Genomic DNA, 19,178 nt, shown 5'->3' on the forward strand with positions numbered 1-19,178 from the left:
TCCGGTTTTTTATGTCCTGCAAGCATATGTAAATTGAGCGTTTATGCAAGAAGGCAATTGTATTTTATAAGTTATTAAGATAAAGTCTTGAAGCAGAAGGGATTGGATCAGTCTGCTTTGGAGAATTAAAATTCTTTGTTCAGCTCTCTGAGTACCTTTTCTTAGGAAACCCTTGGACATAGCTTAAAAGAGGTTCTGGTTTGCACTCTTTGCGGCAAGCCCCTTCACATTTTCTGGCTGCCACGTCCATGTCGACATTATACGTATGTATGTGTATAACCTCTATTTGTGCATATTGCAGAATTATGGTTATTTAGGTTTTACACTAAAAATATCACTTAAAACCATCATGGAACCAGCTGGATGACCTCTAGCAGTTTTTCAGCACATTTAGCACAAAATTTGCATAAACATTTTCGACTATCCAGACTTACTTAGGCGTCGACTCTTTTCCCGGGTAATCGACTTTAATTGCTCAATGGAAATTTTAGCCATTCAAAACAATTGCTATTGAATTTTGGAATTTGGGAATTCGGAATTTGTCGATTTCGTCAGTTGAGGCGCACTTGCGCCATCTATCCAATAAATTTGAAAAGAGAAACGCAAATTAAACAGAAATACTTGTTGTAGTTGATTAAAGCTTTCTGATTTGCCAAAAAGGGCCCATAAAACTGATCATAAAAATCGGTAAAGACTAAAGTGCGTGCGTTAGCCGAAACGCTAGATAGATAGGCAGATAGGATCCGAGAGAGCGCGTCAGTATTCGACGAAAGTTCGGCTTGATCTTGGTACCTACCAAATTGTTGATTTATCTCTCTTGGACGTAGCAGCAGCTACTGCTGCTGCTGCTGCGGCTTCTACTGCTGGCCGCACAATTCACTCCACTGACCAAGTTTATAAAACTTTGAGCCAAAATGCAGCGTCGCACAGTTGCTACGAAGACGTTGCACGCGCTGCCCTCGCAGCGTTGTCATTAACAAAAAAATAAAATATTTCAGGCAAAAACAAAATAACCCAAAAAACAAAACCGAAAATAAACGAGTTGCAGGGCCAGTCTGGGACTGAGGCTGAGACTGAGAGAGCTAATCTGTTGTGCAGTGAGTCTTCTTTTTTTTTTTGTTTTTTGGTTTGCTTTTTATCAGTACATAACGAAAACGAAAGTCGTTCCGGATCTTTCCTCTGACGTGCTCTACTCTTGCCCTGCCCCTTTTTGTGTGAGTGTGTGTAAGTGTCTTAATAAAAATTATCGCAACTACAACAAGACTGAAACAGAAAATAAAAGTGAAAATTAAATTAAACAGATGTTGATCAACAAATTACCCAAACAACAATCAACGTGGTAACAGGCAGCGACCAATAAACATCAACCAAGAATTCAAACAAAATCAAAGTACACGGTGGAAACTAATAAACAAATTTCATTAAGTCCAACTTTAACTCAGTCCAAAAAGAATACAGTAAACCCAATCGAACAAAAGCAAAGCAAGCCTCAGCAGAAGTTTAATACCAGATTGAGAATGTGATTAAAGATCAGCTGAAATTCTCTATGAGGCACTTCATTATCTTCAATTTAGGCTGTGAAAGAAGTTTACAATTTGTTCACAATATTATGAATTGATCAGAAATATCATGAAGAACATTACAATATCGCGTTACAATATCAGTTTTAGGAGTCGGCTTACACCTATGGCCCAGTCCGATTATATCAGACTTTCTGTTCTCTGTCTTTATTTTGGGTTCTTTCTCTCTTAAGTTTGCCGCCTCTCAGTGCAAATAATACTTGTTAATTGAACACTTGGCTAACAAGAATACATGGTTTAAATAAAATAAAAGTGAGCATCATCTTACCCCCTCACTTTTTCTCTCTCTCTATCCCTTCCACTCCCTTCCTCTCTCTATCTCTCTCTCTCTCTCTCTGCCTCTCTCTTTTCTTCACACTCTGCGACAAAGTAGCTAAATTTCTTCTTATATAATAAAAACGTATTTCCAAACCAAAAACCAATAACAACAGAAATAAATATTCAATATGCATATGCAAAGTGGGCGGGTTACAACATCCTCCTCCAAGAAAGAAGCAGATGATTGTGGATAATGAAGATGGTTAACTTATGCAAAACAAACCTTGAAGAAGAAATAAAGAGTCAAGAGGAAAGCGAAAATGTGTTAAAAGCGCCAACTAAAGCATGTGCTCGAATTGTTATTTCTCTTTTTAAAACGACCCCACGAAAAGGTAAAAGCAAAAAAATTCTTGGCCACAATCAACAATTTTTTTCTTGTGTCATGTTTTTTTTGGATGATTATGCGCCTCAATGTCTCTGGCCCCCGGACATAAAATGAATCTTGCAATAATAAACAATAAACTTGGTAATATTACGTGTAAAAGTGTGTGTGTGTGTGTGTGTATGTAAGCCGATCAAAAAAAAAAACGAAAACGAAAGGCCAGCTCTGCGGCTTAAAGCTTCACTCAGTCAAGTGTTTGGTCAGCAGTGGCGCACAGTGGGACTAATCTGTGAAACTCACCTAGAAGAAAGAAATTGCACTGAAAAATGAATTTAGAAATCATCGTGGTATTGAATACTTTAATGGAGAAAGGCCATTGATGAGTGATTTCTACTCCAAAGTGCATTAAGTTGACTATTTTGGTTTACCACTTCAGACTCACTGTGCAGTGGTCACATTGGCCAAATCAATTTACACATGCGCAGCCCTAGTGGAGTCACTCACCAGAAATCGACAAGACGAGCAATTTAACTCAAAAAAACAAACTCAAATGTTGCCTGGGGCAACGCGATAATCAATTGAACCTTAGTCCATGTCTCAGTCTCTATGAAATTGGGTTGAGTTGTTTTGCTATTTTTTGAGCATTGTTTGACTTTTGGGAAAAAAAAAACTTTTACTCTTCATTTTTGTTTTTGTCATTAGTTTATTTGTTTGTGCGAAAAAATTATTAACGCATGTGGTAAATGTTAATTATTGCATAAGCTAAACAAAGTGATCCATATGTGCCGCCGGCCGACCGGGCGTATGAGTAATAATTGCAATTTGTAACCAGATAGATAGCGCAGGAGTGGGTGAATAAGGGGGAGATGAGGGATGATGAGAGACAATTTTTCAATAATATTGAATAATCCCTAATAAATAATTGGCAAATATCAATATTTTTTGTAGTCGCCGGCCAACATCATATATAGAGAGACAACAATAAGGGTGACCTTCATGCCTAACCGAGCGGGCAACGAGCAGCAAACAAACAAACACAAACAGCAATCAAACAAGCCATTTGAAATAGCCAAATAAATCGAGCCTCAAAAAGATCTTTCAACGGTCGGTCCGTCCACCTGAATATCAAAAGTAATAACAACTACAACAAATAAGCCAAGGTAACCCAAAATCATCATGGGGATCAGACGCACCTCTTGGGTGCAACTCGTCGTGCTGCTGCTGCCGCTTGTGCTCGTACTTACTGTTTCATTTGTTGGCTCTGCCAAGGGCGCCAGCAATCAGAGCTCAACGCAGACATCAACGCATTGGCAACAGCACCAACAGCATTATCAAAGCCACTTAAACGAAACACGTTCGAAACAGGATCAGTTATTATCCAAGGAGTCATTAGGCTTAGTGCTTAACTCCCCCCATGAAACGCATTTGACACGCACCTCCGTCATCTTTGGACTGACCAAAGTGGCCAACGGCAGCATCGTCAATCCATTGTGTCAATCCCAGTTGCGACATGTGCAGCGAGGCATTCTCAGCAAGCAACCGTGGGCCATGAAAGGTGAGTGCCTACTTAAGGATTAAGATTAGAATCGATCGAGGAGGATAGTCAGAGAAAGAGAAATACTCATCAATTCTTTTAATCGGGGCTTTCTGAAAGTATACAAAACAAGTTAGCACCTTTTCAAGGAAATGCAAAATGTAGTAATTTAGTTAACTTGTAATACTAACTTGGTCAAGTATTTGCTAATATACTTTACATATACCCACTATGTATGTAGTTTGACCCAGGCAAAGCAAGATTATTTATAGACGTTGTCGTTGGGGGTAAACTGCACCGCAAAATAAATAAAATTTTCGGAAATTCATGGACGTCATTACGGCGATGTTTTTGTTGTATTTAAACGATCAAAGCTTACAATAGCAACTAATCATGCTAGGCAATGACTAATCGGAGTTTAAAATGTTGTTGCAGTTCTCGATGCTAGTGGCACAAAACCATCGGGTTTTGTGTATGGACAAAACTATTGGTTTGGCAGTCGAGAGGCCTGCAAGGATGTCCAGCGACCTGTGGGCATAACCCTCTCCAAGAACTTTGATCGGGTGATGCATTTGGGTTTGATTACCCAGCGAGCGCCCTTCGATATGGACTATAGAGTGGTTTATTTGCGTCACAGTTCCCCATGGCAAGTGGAGATCAAATTAATGTCAGAACAAATAATTCACATTGGACTATGCCTGCCGACCGCCTGCTCGTCACAGGAGCTCAAACAACTCTCCGAAGAGTACGTGTCCAGGGGAATGTTCACTGAGAACGATATCTTTGACATTCGTCCCGAGGTGGTGTACATAAAGGATCTGCAGTTAAGCGACACATTCTATCAGCGTATGAGCTTTCGACTGGTGGTCACCTGCGTTATAGCGACCTGTGCTCTTATGCTGTGCTCGCAGCAATTAATGGCGGAGGCCAAGAAGAGAAAAACACTGGCCCCACCAGACCTTGATGGTAATGATGATGAAAATGAAGAGGACCGAGGTCTGGTTCCGGCTGAATCAGAACTCTGGCGATTCCTTCACACTCTCTTGCAATGGGAACGTCTGCAGAGATTCGTAAAATGCTACGATGTCCCGGGCAATTGGGCTAAGATCTTTGCTATTAGGGAGAACAGTGTCCATGAAATTCCTCTGATGAATGGTCTGCGATCTGTGTGCGCCATCTGGATTATGGTCTTTCACGTCGTGTGGTTCATGTACTTCACCGTTCACAATAAAACAGTGCTAATATCCTATGCCGAGCAGGCCTTTTTTCAATACGTCTCGTCGGCTCCATTGCTGGTCGATGTCTTCTTCACAATCAGGTGAGTGCAGGAACACTGCACTAATGTTCATCTGCTAATCTTATTCTTTTTAGTGGGTTCCTGCAAACGTATAACTTCCTTCGCAACTCGCAGCAATTGGAGGCAGTGCGTCTAAATGGTTTTTTACAGAATCTAAAACTTTTCGGCAAGCTTCTGTTCCATCGTTATTTGCGTTTGGGTCCGCTCTATCTGGTCGTGATGGCCACAGTGGATTTGGTATATGCCTACATTGGCGACGTCTCGGTCTACCACATAAACGAGCGGTTTGACGAGATGTGCTCGAGACATTGGTGGCGCAATTTGTTCTTCGTACAGAATCTCTTTGATCATCGTGATATGTGCGCCAATTGGAGCTGGTCGTTGGCTTGTGAAATGCAGTTTTTTATACTGGCCAACGGCCTACTTTTTCTGTATGTCAAGTGAGTATCTGCTGCGATTTGATTGATTGATCATTTTGTTGATTTCTAATCACTTTTTTGTAGGCACCCCAAGGTAACAAAAACATTGGTGACTACAGCCCTTTTCTCGACAATTGCCTGGTCGTACGGCATTGGCTTGTCCATCAAGTTCCAACTGTCATTCGATTCGGCATTTGCCACCGGCACAGAAATCTATACGTCGCCCTTCGTGAGAGTTCTTCCGTATATTTTGGGGGCCATCACGGCCTGGATGTTGCTAGAGCGATCGAAAAAGGGTTCAAAATGGGAATTAAGTGAAGTAAGGGAACGTTGGGCGTGGCATTTTTCTCTCATGGTCTTCTTCGTTTGCATCTATTCGACAATAAAACGAGATCTCGGATCTCTTATGGCCATAACTCTTTTTGTGATGGGCCGTCTATTCTTCTCTTTGAGCGTGTGCTGGATGATTTCGGGCAGTGCCACGGGACGTGGTGTCTGGTGGTCACGACTTCTGGAGGCCAAGGGCTTCCAACACCTTAGCCGCTTGTCCTACGCCATTTACTTATTAAATCCGCTAGTCATTGCATTGTTTTACAGTCTCACCAGCTCTAGCACGCATGCCGATCCCTTTATGCTGGTAAGTGGCTGGATAGATAATGCCAAAGAACCATCAAGTAACTCATCAAATTTTTCAGTGCGTTGTCACCTGCGGCTTTGCTGTCATCTGTTACCTGGCCTCCATCATATTCTCCTTGGCATTTGAACTACCCTACAGTAATATGTCCAGTTTGCTGCTGAAACGAGGCAGCAAATCAAAAAATGCCTAAATGATGCTTAACTTAAGTTAGAAATTATAAACTCAAACGCCTCCATCAGATACAATTGTGATCGTTTTCATGTACAACTCATTTTAATCTAATCAATCCTAGTTTAGTCATATAGCTGTAGATCTTTTGGTGGCCACCATAAAATTATTGTTATGTTATGCCTCGTTACTTAACTGTTAATTTTTTTTTTTTTATCGTTTACTAACTGTACTAACTGTACTCCAACTATGTACATATAGTATGAAAATTATATTGTATGTATTTAGAGACACAGCTTAGTTAACTGTGAAGAGCATTTGAGAATCTGAATTCATGTGCGAACACGGACCGCCAGTTTCTGGTAGATCTCCCCTCGCTTAGATACTGTCGGTTTGCATATGTATATTTACATTTAAATTTTGTTTTTAGTTAATAAATAAAAATAATGTTATTATATAAATTTTTCTATAATATTATTGTCAGGCTAATCAAGAATGGTTTCTGTAGGAAAATGCCTTTTTGTTTATTTATCCCTATCTTCTATCTATTTCTAGCAGCTAGAAGTTATTTGCAATTATTGTGAGTACCTAATGTGTTCTCCATTTAATGAAGGGGTCTTCAACATTTTCTGTTAAACTTTTAAAATTTGGCGCTTTTTACCCCTGTTAAATTACATTAAAACCGAGCTGTTAACTTAACATTGACAACAATCGATGATTTATTGTCTAAAAGGAGCAGGGATATTTGTTTTTTCTGGTATTCTTTAGGGAAATATTGTGTCCTTTTGGTATTTTTTCTGCTTTTACTTTTCGCCTGTTTCGATATATCGATATTGCGAAAACATCGATAGTCTCTCAAAAATGTAAAGTATCGATAATGTTTTCGCAGCACTGTTGGTTGCTGTTTGCTACTTTTTTATTTTAATTTGAAACAAGAAGCAGCAGCAACGGCGGCATAAACAATATGCTAATATGGGCCATAACCTTAAAACTATTCAGATAAAAGTCGAATTTTATGAAAATATCCGAAAGTGAAAGTAAAAAGTGTTTATCATATTTTTTTCGCATCAGCATCCTTGCTGGCATCCTTGTGTCTCTTCTTCTATCCACTGTGCATTCCATTCCGCTTGCGTTTGCGTGAATGTGTATTTGCTCCACCCACAATCTGCCGAAAGGAAACAAAATCAAATATATGTGTATATAGAAATTTATGTAGGATAAAAGTTAAACGCTTCAAGCAGAAAATCAAAAAAAAATGAAGCTCGGTTTTGGCGATAAAACGAAATAGTGTGTGTGCGTGATTGTGTGTTGGTTAATTATCGCTTAATTTGTAACTACAACTGGAAATCCCAGCATCCCAGACCACCTGAGCATGTGATTTAAATGGTAGAGCTAGTAAAAAAAAAAAAAAACACCTCAGAACAAATTGAGACATAAAGAGAAGCAAAAAGTAAGACAAAAACCCCTTCCATTCATTTTCATTCTCTCATCGCGACTGATGCTGCGACCGTCGCCGCCAACGCCGACGCATCAACCCTTTTTATGTGCCAACAAATTTACTAAGCAGCAACTAGAGGATTAGTTAGCAACTAGCAGAACTACATCAGGTAAATATCTCAATTTGTTAAGTGCTTTCTAATCAGAGCGAAGCTTTTCTTTAATTATCAAGTGAAAAAAGTATTTAAAAGTATTTGGAGGGCATGCCGGTTTTAATTAATATTTACTTTGATTAGAATATGCACTAATTAAAGTATTTAGTTTATTTTATATATTTTTTTTTCTTTCGTACTTTGCTTTGTTTATCCGTCTGGCCGCATCACTATTGTACATATACATTAGGGTGGACCGAAAAAAATTAATAAGGAGACATTCAAAAAATTCCGATTTTAAAAGAATTTAATTTTTTTCTGTTTACATAAGATTATCGAGTGTGCTTGTCCTTCCTTACATGAGATTTACTTCGACCCCTTTTCTTTGGTGTTTATAAAGATGCTTTTTGAATTTGATCTCTATTCTTTTAATTTTTTTTTTGAAACAAGGCTTGTCAGCCAACAACAAATTTGCACGATAATAACATTACAGATAATAAAGGGTGTATTTTTGTTGCAATTTGCAAAATACCATTTTGCAATTATTTAGTTATTTGTTTAGTTCGCATGTCTCTCAAACATATGTACATATGAAGATATGGTCGGAGATGCTTTCTCCCTACAAAAAATAAACTTTGGCCCGCCCTAATATATAATATGTGTGTATTTATATACATACATACATATGTATGTAGATAGATACATTCATGTTGGAATCCGACTGCACTGATTTAATGTCAAAAGTAATGATGTATAATACATTTATTTATTTCGTGATTCAATATGAATTGACAAAAAATTAAAAGTTGTAACCCCGTCTGTTTATTCGCTTTTTATATTAATTGAATTACCTGATAGATAAGTTCTTTGTCAAGTGATTGCACACATCCATACCTATATGCATATTGACATTTGCACAGCATTTTTGGACGTTCGTCAGTCTATGCAGTGGGGTGTGGTGGGGGTGCTGAAGGGTCTTGGGCTCAGTTCTTATACATTTTGCATGTGTTCTTGCTCGTTGTTGACCTTGAACAAGTTCAGGCACAGGCACAGGCACAGAGTCCACACGCACTCCTCCTCCCTTGAGCCATCACCGCACCACTTTTTGCCTTTGTAGCGTCTGCAAGGCACTCCAGCACCTAGAAATACATACATATACATTCATACACACATATATGGCAAAAAGAAAAAAAACATGTCGAGTGTTTGCTCAATACAAAAGGCGTTCGTTGCCACTCAATTCATTTATCATACAGCTCTTTTTATATCGCATATATGTAAATACATACATACATGTGCATACCGCCTTTTATATAAATATATGTATACATATACATATGTATGTATAAGTGTGTGTTGCTGTTTTTGGAAGAGGGAGCAGCGGGTGTATTCACATACGTATGGATATGATTTCATATTTAAAATTTAAAGTGAATTTACTGATCACGTGCTAGCAGCAGCAGCAGCAGCAGCAGCAGTCGCTGTCGCCTCTGTATTGGAAGCTTTCAAATTAACTCTCCACCTCTCGCTTCGCGTTGCTCTCTTCTTAACAGTAATTATTTTTTTGAGTTTTTGGTTTATTTGCTTACGGTAGCTTCTGATAGCACCTGATAAAACTAAACCTAACCTACCTTCCAAGCAAACACAAAAACTTCAGCAGACGATTTTTATGGCTCGTACATTGACCCAGTCAGCTACGTCGTCACTTCGTCATGTTTTCGCCACGACTTAGGCTTGATTTCTCTCTTGTATCTACGTATGTATGTATATACTTATACACTCTTTTCTTTTTTGGTGTTTTGATTACGCAAATTGTATTCATTTCAATAGCCTACTGTAGGCTCTAGAGTGTTGGATATTCGATAACCAGCCATTTCTAATCTCGAAAGTGCTATGAATTCTGAGCCAATTTCCGTTTAAATTTTAAAATGCCCTTAATACTCTTTCCCGTATTTGTATGTAAATATGTATGTATACAGCGTCCAGTATGCATGCATCCCAATGGAATTTTGGAATTCGGCGTACTCGTTATCGCACTTTATAAGTAATACAGATTAATTTTAGATCGCATTTGAGTTGGTTTATTTATTTTTAATTTGCTTACATATGAAGTTGATATTATGAACCCTTAAGTTAAAATTAATATGTTGACGATCATTTAGTTATTAAAAGGATTTTTTATAAATTCACATAATTTTTATAGATACATTTAATTTGTGAGATGATGGCATATTGAAGTCGTCAAAATGTGCATTCAATAGATAGAAGAATGCTTTTTCGATCTCAAATATTAAACAATATGTACATATGTATATTATTAATCTTACTATTCCATCTATCCATGTTCGTCTATATGTATAATAATTAAGGATTGGATTGAAAATACTTTTTATAGACGTTTATCACTATGTTGCCTAAAAGGGTATTTGTAAAGATACATAGGTACATATATACATACTAACACATATGTCAATTTGGCTTAAAATCTGAAATATCTGTTTCAAGTATGGTACATGGCATACCGAAGTCGGTGCGACGATTTCATTTACTTTATTTAAATATGGACTCCAACTGACTCATCGTTGGACACGTTTTTGTCGGCTTAGCCCTCAGTTCTCCTGTCGTCGCCTCAATTCATTACATTTCGCCTTTAATTTCTTCTTCTTTTTCATTTATGTGCGTGCACAAAACTCGTTTGGTCTGGGGTCTGCGGTTTCGGGACCACGGGACTTGGGACTCTCTCCGGGTTCCTTATGGTGGTGGTGACTGGTGGTGGTGGTCATTTGCCTTGTGAGCCGCGTCAGCCGTGAAAATATAAGCAAAATGCGCGTAATTAAATTTTCATACGCAAAGTAGCAATAAAAAATAAAAAATATAAAACAACAACAAAAAAGGACAAGGAACTGTGTGCGGTTTATTCTCATAATTTATTTAGCCAAGCCTAGACTCTACACTTTGGGAGCTGGGTGTGTTCTTTCCATTTGACTTTTGCATAGTTAGGTACGCTGTTCTTTTTGTTTTTTTTTTTTTTTAATTGGCAACCCACACCGAAATGAGTATATGTATCTATATACCTGTGAGTGAGTGTGTCAACTAATAAAAATTACCTTCCTTGACAGTTGATTTCCCTGGATAGCCTTAAAATGGCTGCATATGTGCAATAATTATTTTTCCGATTGGAAAAACCAAATTTCTTTTCCTCTACTGCAAACAGCAAAACTGTCAAACGAAACATCTGGAACCGGGGGATTTCCTTTGTCGAAGATCTGCAAAGATGACTGGCCCAATAGCATTCCCCCCACACAGGGACAGATCAAGCCATGTGCGGTAAAAATAATAATTTTACATGGCGAGGGAAATAAAAGTTTCTACAAGTTTTGTTTGACTTCACTTGAAATGCTTAACTGATATCTTTTGGAAAAGAACTGTAAAATAGGAGCCTCTACATGCAATTGCCAAAGTTAAACAGATCATTTGCAATTAGGTGATGGCTATTTTGATGTGTATAGTTTGTGTTTTGTTTTTTTGTTTTCTTTTTTTTTTACCTAGTCGCCTTCTCACAGTTTGGTGGACGACATTGATGAGCTATTTTCGTTTTACCACTTACCTAGCTCACCTGGCCCACAACAAAATGGCTCGTAAAATTGAAGTGGCCACAGGGCGTGCCTAGGGGACGGGTCGGGACGGGTCAGAATGGAATAGAATGGAGTAGGACAGTTGTAGCCTGGAATTGATAGCAATTACCACAAAGTGGTCGAAAGCATTGCCATAACTATAACAAACACATCTTTTGTGAAATGTTTTGCACTTGTTCAGTAATATGTATGTACGGGCAGAATGATATGTAGCTATACTTAGACTCACTTTGTGTGTGAATAGAAAATAAACGTATATAAAGAATATATCTTGCATATCTATCGGATTTGCACTGGGTGCTAAACGAAAAGCGACCTGACCGAAACTATTCAAAGTGTTTTTTGGATAGTAGCCAACTTGTTTTCTGTTTTCTTCTCCTCCTGCTTCTTGCTGCTGCCAACCTACTTGCTGCCTGTCATTGCCATTGAATGAAAACTATTTTGAGGAAAAAGGGTGTGTGAGAAAGGGCTAGGAAAGTTCTACAGTCAGTTGTGTCTGCAGCAAATCAGAGTCTCAGTAAACAATAGAAGCAACAGCAAGCGGCAACGGGGCGCCGTTTGCCACAAAATGTAGCCGCGATAAAATTTAACCTTCGACTTGAAAACAAAGTTTTGCACATCGGATGGAACGATGGCTGGATGAGGGATGGAGGCTAGTTATTTGCATCTACCTTCCCTTGGCTTTCTCACGTTTGCGGTGGTTGCTACACCTGTAAACCAAAGTTAAACGTGAATTCGACCGAAAAAATCGTTTTGCCAAACTTTAAAGTAACTTTAAAAGATGTCCCCAAAGCGATGAGTTTGGGTGCAAAAAACCCCACTTTCTTTACTACCCAGGAAATTGTGGAAGTGTGGGATGTCTGGGCGACAGCTGCAGCAACCCTCGGAGGAGTCTCGCATGACTCCAAACTGAACTTAATTTTGCGACTTGTGGCAGTTGCACTATGCCCTTGGGCCTACGAAATGCCAACTTCAGATTGGCTTTTGTCCTGGCACGCCATAGGGCAATGGTTTTACAGTCTTCGTCGTTCCTTCTTTAAGGATATATTGCTCTTGTTTAATTTTTTTGTCGATTGCTAAAAGGTCAAAGGTTCAGCAGTAATTTGTTTTTCTTTTTTTTATTTGCATATCTTTGAGCATTGAGGAATGACCACCGCATCTGTGGCATACCCTCCTCCCTCCTTCCTACGTCCTTCTTCCTCTTGCTTACATCTGTGACTGTGTCTGGCCCTTTTTGTGTTGCGTGACAGATCGGTGGCACCACCACCGATAATTATAACCAGTCCAGCCACTATAGCAGAACCAGAACAAGAACAAGTACAACCCTTTTACATTAACACGGCGTTGTTAACTAGCAAATAAGAGGCAAATAGAGAGAGAGAGAGAGAGTGCGGAGGAGTTGTACTGCTCGCCCTAGAGAAAATTTACATAAATATAAAATTTTTATTATTTTTCCGTGTTTCGTGTTGTTCTGGCCCTTACCGCGCTCCTTTAACGCCCTTTGCCTATGACATTTTTGTAACGGTATTAAAGTTGATTAAGCAAATATTTATGGTATACACAAAATTGGGAAATGAAGAAGGTTTCTCCCCCCAAAACCAAGATTCAACCTCTGAAAGTGGTCAATTTTACCTCCAATACAACTAAAAGATAAGCAAGGTCCGCCACTGGTATACACGCTTTTTTTGTATGACACTTTCCGATCGATAGATAATGGATCGGAGTTGCTATCACAGGACTGATTAAGAATATTATCCATAGCAATTACTGGATGTTGAAATCATAATCATATTCGCCTGCATAAGCAGCTCTTCTTTTAACGAAAGCCAGTTTAGTTGCAACATTGAACTCATAATATTGTAAAAATCGTTAGAAATGCAAGTTTGTAACCTTCAACCACCATTGATATCGGCCATTATGCAAAACGATAGCGATACGTGACCCACCTGACAATCGCTGTTAAATGAAAACCACTGAAGGAACGTGGATGGTGGATGGCTCAATATGACGAACAATACAAGTTGCTCAGAGAATATATGTACATATATATGTAAAGACACACTGAGGGGAATCTTTAATAATAAATGGAATTATGACGCATTGCCTGGATTGGTTGAATGAACCCGTTTCTCAGCTTCGGCCGGATGTCAGCAGTAAAAAGGAGGAAAACTGGTGGGTAAAAGTGGGAGCAGTCTTATGTTGCATTCAATTGAGTCTGGAGGAGTCAAGAATTCAGATTGTATTCTGACTATGACTACTAAGTACCTTCGCAAAAACACTGTGTATAAGGATATGATTATTATTACATGCTATTCAGCAAACTATACAAATTATCTTTTGCTCTTTCGGACTTTACTGTCGAATTATAGCGATAACGAATGTAATCCTACAGAAAATGCATAATCTTTATCAAAAACTAAATTTACATAGTTCCAACTATATATTATTTTTATTTTAAATGAACAAAGAACAATTTAAAAGTTTTTCAATCTTACACGGGGCTGTCAATTAAGAGATAGAGTCTTTTATGAAGAGTGGAACAGGGGCTGCGAAAACAGATCGCCTGTATCGATTGTCGGTTCGGGCAAACAAACAGGACGACTTTGTCGTCCATTTACTAGAGACGACGCGCCCTTATTGGATTTTTGCTGTGTTGCGTTTTTGTTGTCGAGGTGTGGGAAAATGTAAAAAGGGCGATAGGAGCTGCCGACCTTATGGAAAAAACTTGTTGAATTCGCCCGTTGACGGTCGGTCGTCATGTCCATTTGCAAGTTATCGGGTCAGGCAATTTACAAAATTGATTTGTCCAATGTCTAATGGTCAAATGTCCGTCCACGTCCCGGCTGATGGTTGCTTCAGTTGGTGGCGCTTTTATATGCCATACATATGCGTGGGCATGACCGCATATGTCAATCAATTATATTAATAGTTATTCTATTATCGCTGATTAATAACCGTTAAGCTGAGTTGCTAAGCTGTCAATGTCATCTGACTGAAATTAATTTCCATTTTGTTGCAGGTCTACGTGGAAGTTTACTCCCAATTAAATGGCAAAAGCACGCAGAAAACGCTTCCGTTTGAGGTGTCTAGGGAATAATAAGCACAAGGAAGCGACAACACCAGCTTCAGAGCAGGAAGAGGAGCATCAAGGTAATGATTCATCAACAACGACAACAACGACAACAACAACAAACGCAACAACAGCTAACAACCTTAAGTATTAGCATGATGGACAAACGCTCCATCTGCTTGCTAATAATCTGTGTGAATTTATTCCTTGTCATTTGGCTGGTTATTGTGCCGCAACCGCTTATGCTGGAAACCGAAGCACCGCCAGTGGCGTCGGCCTTTTATGCCGCCCCAGCATCTGCTATCTCCTCTGCCTCCTCCTTTTCCTCCGCGTCATCGTTGTCCTCCTTCTCATCGCCACCACCTAGTGCCAATGGAAGTAGTAGTACTAATACTAGTACTAGTAACAGTAGCAGCAGCATTAGTAACAACAACAAACCAAACCAAATACACGAGCCTAGTCGCTACAATTTTAGTTATAACCATAGTTTAGTTAGCCTAGACAAAGCGGCCACGCCCGCTCCTTTAGCAACTCCTTCACCTCCTGCGCCAACAAGCACTTCAACACAACACACCACGAAATCGTCTCAGCTGATTGACTTGAACAACTTTGCCTACGTGATGAATCAACGCGCCTGCTCAGCGGATATAAAGGCCCTGATCCTGGTGCACACAGCTCCGCGAAATGTCGAGAAGCGTTCTATCATAAGGCAAACATGGGGCGGTCCGATCATAGAGAAGTCGCCAGTGCGTGTGGTTTTCCTACTAGGAGCCCTGCCGCCTGAAGAACAATCCGTGCAATGGGATCTAACGCAGGAGAATAACTTGTACGGTGACATGGTACAGGGGAACTTCCAAGACGCCTACCGCAACATGACTTACAAGCATGTGATGGCCTTGAAATGGTTTCATAACAACTGCCCGCAGGCGAAGCTGCTCATCAAGGTGCGTATTAGGTCCAAGTCTAACCATTATTTTCAATTGTTTTACTTCTTTTGTTCCATCGCAGGTGGATGACGATGTCTATGTGCATACTCCTCAGCTACTGAAGTACTTGACGGAGCCAACAGCAGCGACTTCAACGACAGCGGCAACTTTGATTCAATCGTCTACGACGCCGACTGCGTCGTCATTACGTTCCCTGCTGGGGCAGCAACATGATTTGCTCTTCTGTCGACCTTTGGTTGGGTCACGAGTGAAGAGGTCCTACCGCGTGAGTTTGTGCCCATAATTTTCCTAATCCCAATCAATTAATCCTTACACTTCTTCTATTCCTCGCAGTCTAAATGGCGCGTCAGCTTTAGCGAATATTCCGAGCATTACTACCCGCCCTATTGTCCTGGCTTTGCCATTATCTATTCACCCGATGTGGTGTTTCGCCTGTATAAGGCTGCCCAACGTTCCAATTATTTTTGGATTGACGATGTCCACATAACGGGAATAATGGCTCAGGAGACAAACACTACAATCACTTCTGTACAGCCATATATTTTAGATTATTGGGATTACGATTTGCTGCTTAGCGGCCAGACTGATCTCATGAATCAGGAGTTCCTTTTCACCTCGCACAGCATTGGCCCGGAGCGGATCAATGCACTCTGGCAGTTAATTCTGATGCAAAACAGCACACGTAGCAAAATGGAAGCCAGCTAGAAACGAATAAAGTACAAGGACGAGGAGTAAAAGTGGCCTGGAATTTTTTTTTTTTTTTTTGCCATTTGTTTTTGGCTGTTTATTGTTTAATCGCTAGTTATTTAGTGATAAAATTAGTTAGCACAAAGAGTAAGAAGGAAAATATAACAAAACAAGAGAAAAACAAACAAACAAACAAGAGAAAAGAAGATAAAAACATTGCAAAGTCAAGTGAACCACCAACCACCTGCCTACAATCATTCGTATCACATATTAATATAAATATATATATATATATATATATGTACATATATATATATATATATGTATATGTATATATATATATATCAATATATATACATATACATAGCTAAGAGATTATTGATAGTCACTGAAGAATAAGAAGAAGGAGAACAACATTCAAGCCTCTTTTGGTCACAGACATTCTAAACAATTATTATCACAAGCAAACATAAAAAACGAGAACAACAAGTGATAACCTTACGCACCAGCTCTTAACATACCACTTAAGAAAATTAAGAAACAACAATAGTACTTAAAACTAAAACAAAATAACATAGTTAACCGTAATATTTTATTATCATTATATGATTTCAAAAGATTGTATTCACCTATGCAACAAGAAACTATGATATCCATAAACATTTATATAGTAATCGGAAATCGAAATGATTCTCTAAAGTTAGCTTTTTCTGCGAGGACCACGCTCTATCTGAAATCAGAAAGCAATTGATTGCAACTATTGTTAAGACAACCAAATGTTTTTTGTTTCACTACTTCAAGCGATAAGCTAAATTTATTTCAATATGTTTCCAAATAATTATACTTTGTTAGGTAATATGCATTTAAATTGTTTTGATATTCGAATACGTTGAACTATGTATGTATGTTATATTCGCAATTAGTCAATTAGGTTTGGTTTTAAGTAGCATAAAGAATAATCTCAATGCAAGAGTTAATGTATGTATTAAAAAATCAAATATATTCCAAAAAAAAAATTTAACGATCGCAACGATACGAGATTTGAGCTAACTTCAGGATTGGCCAGTTGTTGCATAGAGTTACATGAAGACGGCCTAAATATAAAAACAAAACTTAAGAACGGAGTAAAACTAAAAAAACCAAAGTTTAAAAGAAATGAGTAAATCGAAGAATAACTAATTAGCTAACAGCACATAAATAATACATAAATATATATGTATAGATGAAATGTTTTGTAATTTTGAACTGATTAAGTAAACTTTAATTATTTATTATTACATAGTGAAAAAAAAAATGAAGACAAGTTGTTGGAAGTCAAAGAGTCGTCTTCATGATGTACTTACCTAAAATTTTACATGCATAAAAATGGTATGCATATTTATATAAATATATATGTATATACATATATATTTATATATATAAATGTATATATGTATATTTATATTTATTGAAGTTATTTTTTACGTGTATATACATACATATAAGGTAACTTCAATCTCTTTTTCTCACTGTCTCTCTCTCTCTCTCTCTGTCTCTTTCTTTCTGTCTGTATCTATCTATGTTTCTTTATATCTTTTTCTTTCTTTTAAGTTCAGACTAAGTTTAGTTTCCATTTAGTTTTTAAAATTCCAAAGAAGCCAATCATAAGATGACAACAACGTGAAACTTATTTGAGAATCTAAAAAGAGAATGAGATATACGTTAAGCACGATAAAATGAAATAATCGAAAAATAGGAAAACATTACAAAATGAGGGAACATTATTAAGCCAGGAAATGTTAACACAAATATCAAAAGCAGACATTTTGCGATCGTAGGTATTATACCGTATATATATAGATGAATATGTATGTATGTAGTAGTCGGACGGATGGATGGATAGATAATTGAACGAACGAATGTGTAACAAAAGAAATTTATAACAGAAACAAAACAATTAAGCAAACAAAACGAAAAGTGTAATGAAATTAAAATTTAAATGTTCAAGTTTGTCAGAAATTATATATACATATAAAGGAAAAAAACGTCATACAAAAAACATACAGAAGTCGGTTTTAATTAAATTGTTTTGGCGGTTATTTGCCTTTGATTTCAAATTGAGCTTTTTAAGTTTGTAGAACTTTTCACCAGTCGATAAAAGCTGCCTGGCATAAGCTTCCTGTGTGAAACGATTTCCTTTTTTTTCTGCAAATTTAACAATTGTAAACTTATATATTTGATCGATAAGCAAATATGAAAAGGATAAGTATAAAAATGTATAAAAATAATTCCAATTCGCATGCTCTATTCTTTTGAAAACCCTTTACCAATTTACAAATTGCCAAGTTCTTCTCCTTGACCCACCAATCCTCCCTCAATTGCCGCATTTTGTTCCTTTTTTCACAAATAATTTACAGACAGCAGAACAATTAGCCAATACCACTGCAAAGCGGTTGGAACCGAATAATGTAAATTATTAAACAAAAATGAAAAAAAGGTATGAACTCAAAAGTTCATTTCAACAGCTGCTCTCAAGGACATTTTGAAACTTCTGAACAATTTTCATGCGACGTTGAATAGCGAAGCAATGACAAACGCAACACTGAAATTGTTTTGCAAACAATTTTCAAAGGGGGCAAAATTTTATTTATACACTCAGACATACATTCATACACTAAGTGACAAACTCAGGAAGAGATATCCTAAGGGGTAGGCGGATATGTTTTTTTTTCTTTTTGTTAAACACGCATTGTGAGTGCAAATGACAAATGATGATTTTTGTTCCCACGTCTGTCGATTGAATTAGCTGAAGGCGCAGAAAGTGGTTGCGACCATTTCTTCTTTCAATGTCTCCCTCCCCATGTGAACCCTAAGCTCAATAAGCGTCTGACGATGACGTGTGCCCTCTGAAAAGGCCAATTGTTGCATTGAATCACTTTGCTGGCTTTTGATTATTTGGTTAGTGTTAGTCTGGTGGTCAGCCCGAGAGGTCACAC

The 19,178-nt window shown here is 38.1% G+C and overlaps 2 protein-coding genes across 3 annotated transcripts; both read left to right on the top strand.

Moving 5' to 3' along the window:
• The first annotated feature begins 996 nt into the window (after positions 1 to 996).
• Positions 997 to 6,666, top strand: LOC6639151 (nose resistant to fluoxetine protein 6). 2 transcript variants are annotated; one of them, XM_002062527.4, is made up of 6 exons: positions 997 to 1,214; positions 3,169 to 3,775; positions 4,190 to 5,072; positions 5,126 to 5,491; positions 5,555 to 6,107; positions 6,166 to 6,666. In XM_002062527.4, exons 2-6 carry the CDS (start codon positions 3,397 to 3,399, stop codon positions 6,295 to 6,297), a joined length of 2,313 nt encoding a protein of 770 aa, XP_002062563.1. In that variant the 5' UTR covers positions 997 to 1,214; positions 3,169 to 3,396; the 3' UTR covers positions 6,298 to 6,666. The 2 variants fall into 2 exon arrangements, with proteins under 2 accessions (XP_002062563.1, XP_023037312.1); XM_023181544.2 differs by having other exon boundaries at positions 997 to 1,097.
• A 525-nt stretch (positions 6,667 to 7,191) lies between these two features.
• LOC6639150 (UDP-GalNAc:beta-1,3-N-acetylgalactosaminyltransferase 1) lies at positions 7,192 to 16,498 on the top strand. Its single transcript, XM_023179308.2, has 5 exons — positions 7,192 to 7,661; positions 7,843 to 7,882; positions 14,519 to 15,513; positions 15,578 to 15,781; positions 15,850 to 16,498. Exons 3-5 carry the CDS (start codon positions 14,653 to 14,655, stop codon positions 16,219 to 16,221), a joined length of 1,437 nt encoding a protein of 478 aa, XP_023035076.1. The 5' UTR covers positions 7,192 to 7,661; positions 7,843 to 7,882; positions 14,519 to 14,652; the 3' UTR covers positions 16,222 to 16,498.
• Positions 16,499 to 19,178: the final 2,680 nt, after the last annotated feature.

This window comes from Drosophila willistoni (genome assembly GCF_018902025.1).
Source record: "Drosophila willistoni isolate 14030-0811.24 chromosome XR unlocalized genomic scaffold, UCI_dwil_1.1 Seg144, whole genome shotgun sequence".
NCBI classification, from domain to species: Eukaryota; Metazoa; Arthropoda; class Insecta; order Diptera; family Drosophilidae; genus Drosophila; species Drosophila willistoni.

Coding starts and splice junctions, on each gene's coding strand:
- LOC6639151 (XM_002062527.4), top strand. CDS start 3,397: ATGGGGATCAGACGCACCTCTTGGGTGCAACTCGTCGTGCTGCTGCTG. Junction 3,776..4,189: donor GCAACCGTGGGCCATGAAAG/GTGAGTGCCTAC, acceptor ATGTTGTTGCAG/TTCTCGATGCTAGTGGCACA. Junction 5,492..5,554: donor CTACTTTTTCTGTATGTCAA/GTGAGTATCTGC, acceptor ACTTTTTTGTAG/GCACCCCAAGGTAACAAAAA.
- LOC6639150 (XM_023179308.2), top strand. CDS start 14,653: ATGATTCATCAACAACGACAACAACGACAACAACAACAAACGCAACAA. Junction 15,514..15,577: donor AGGCGAAGCTGCTCATCAAG/GTGCGTATTAGG, acceptor GTTCCATCGCAG/GTGGATGACGATGTCTATGT. Junction 15,782..15,849: donor GAGTGAAGAGGTCCTACCGC/GTGAGTTTGTGC, acceptor TATTCCTCGCAG/TCTAAATGGCGCGTCAGCTT.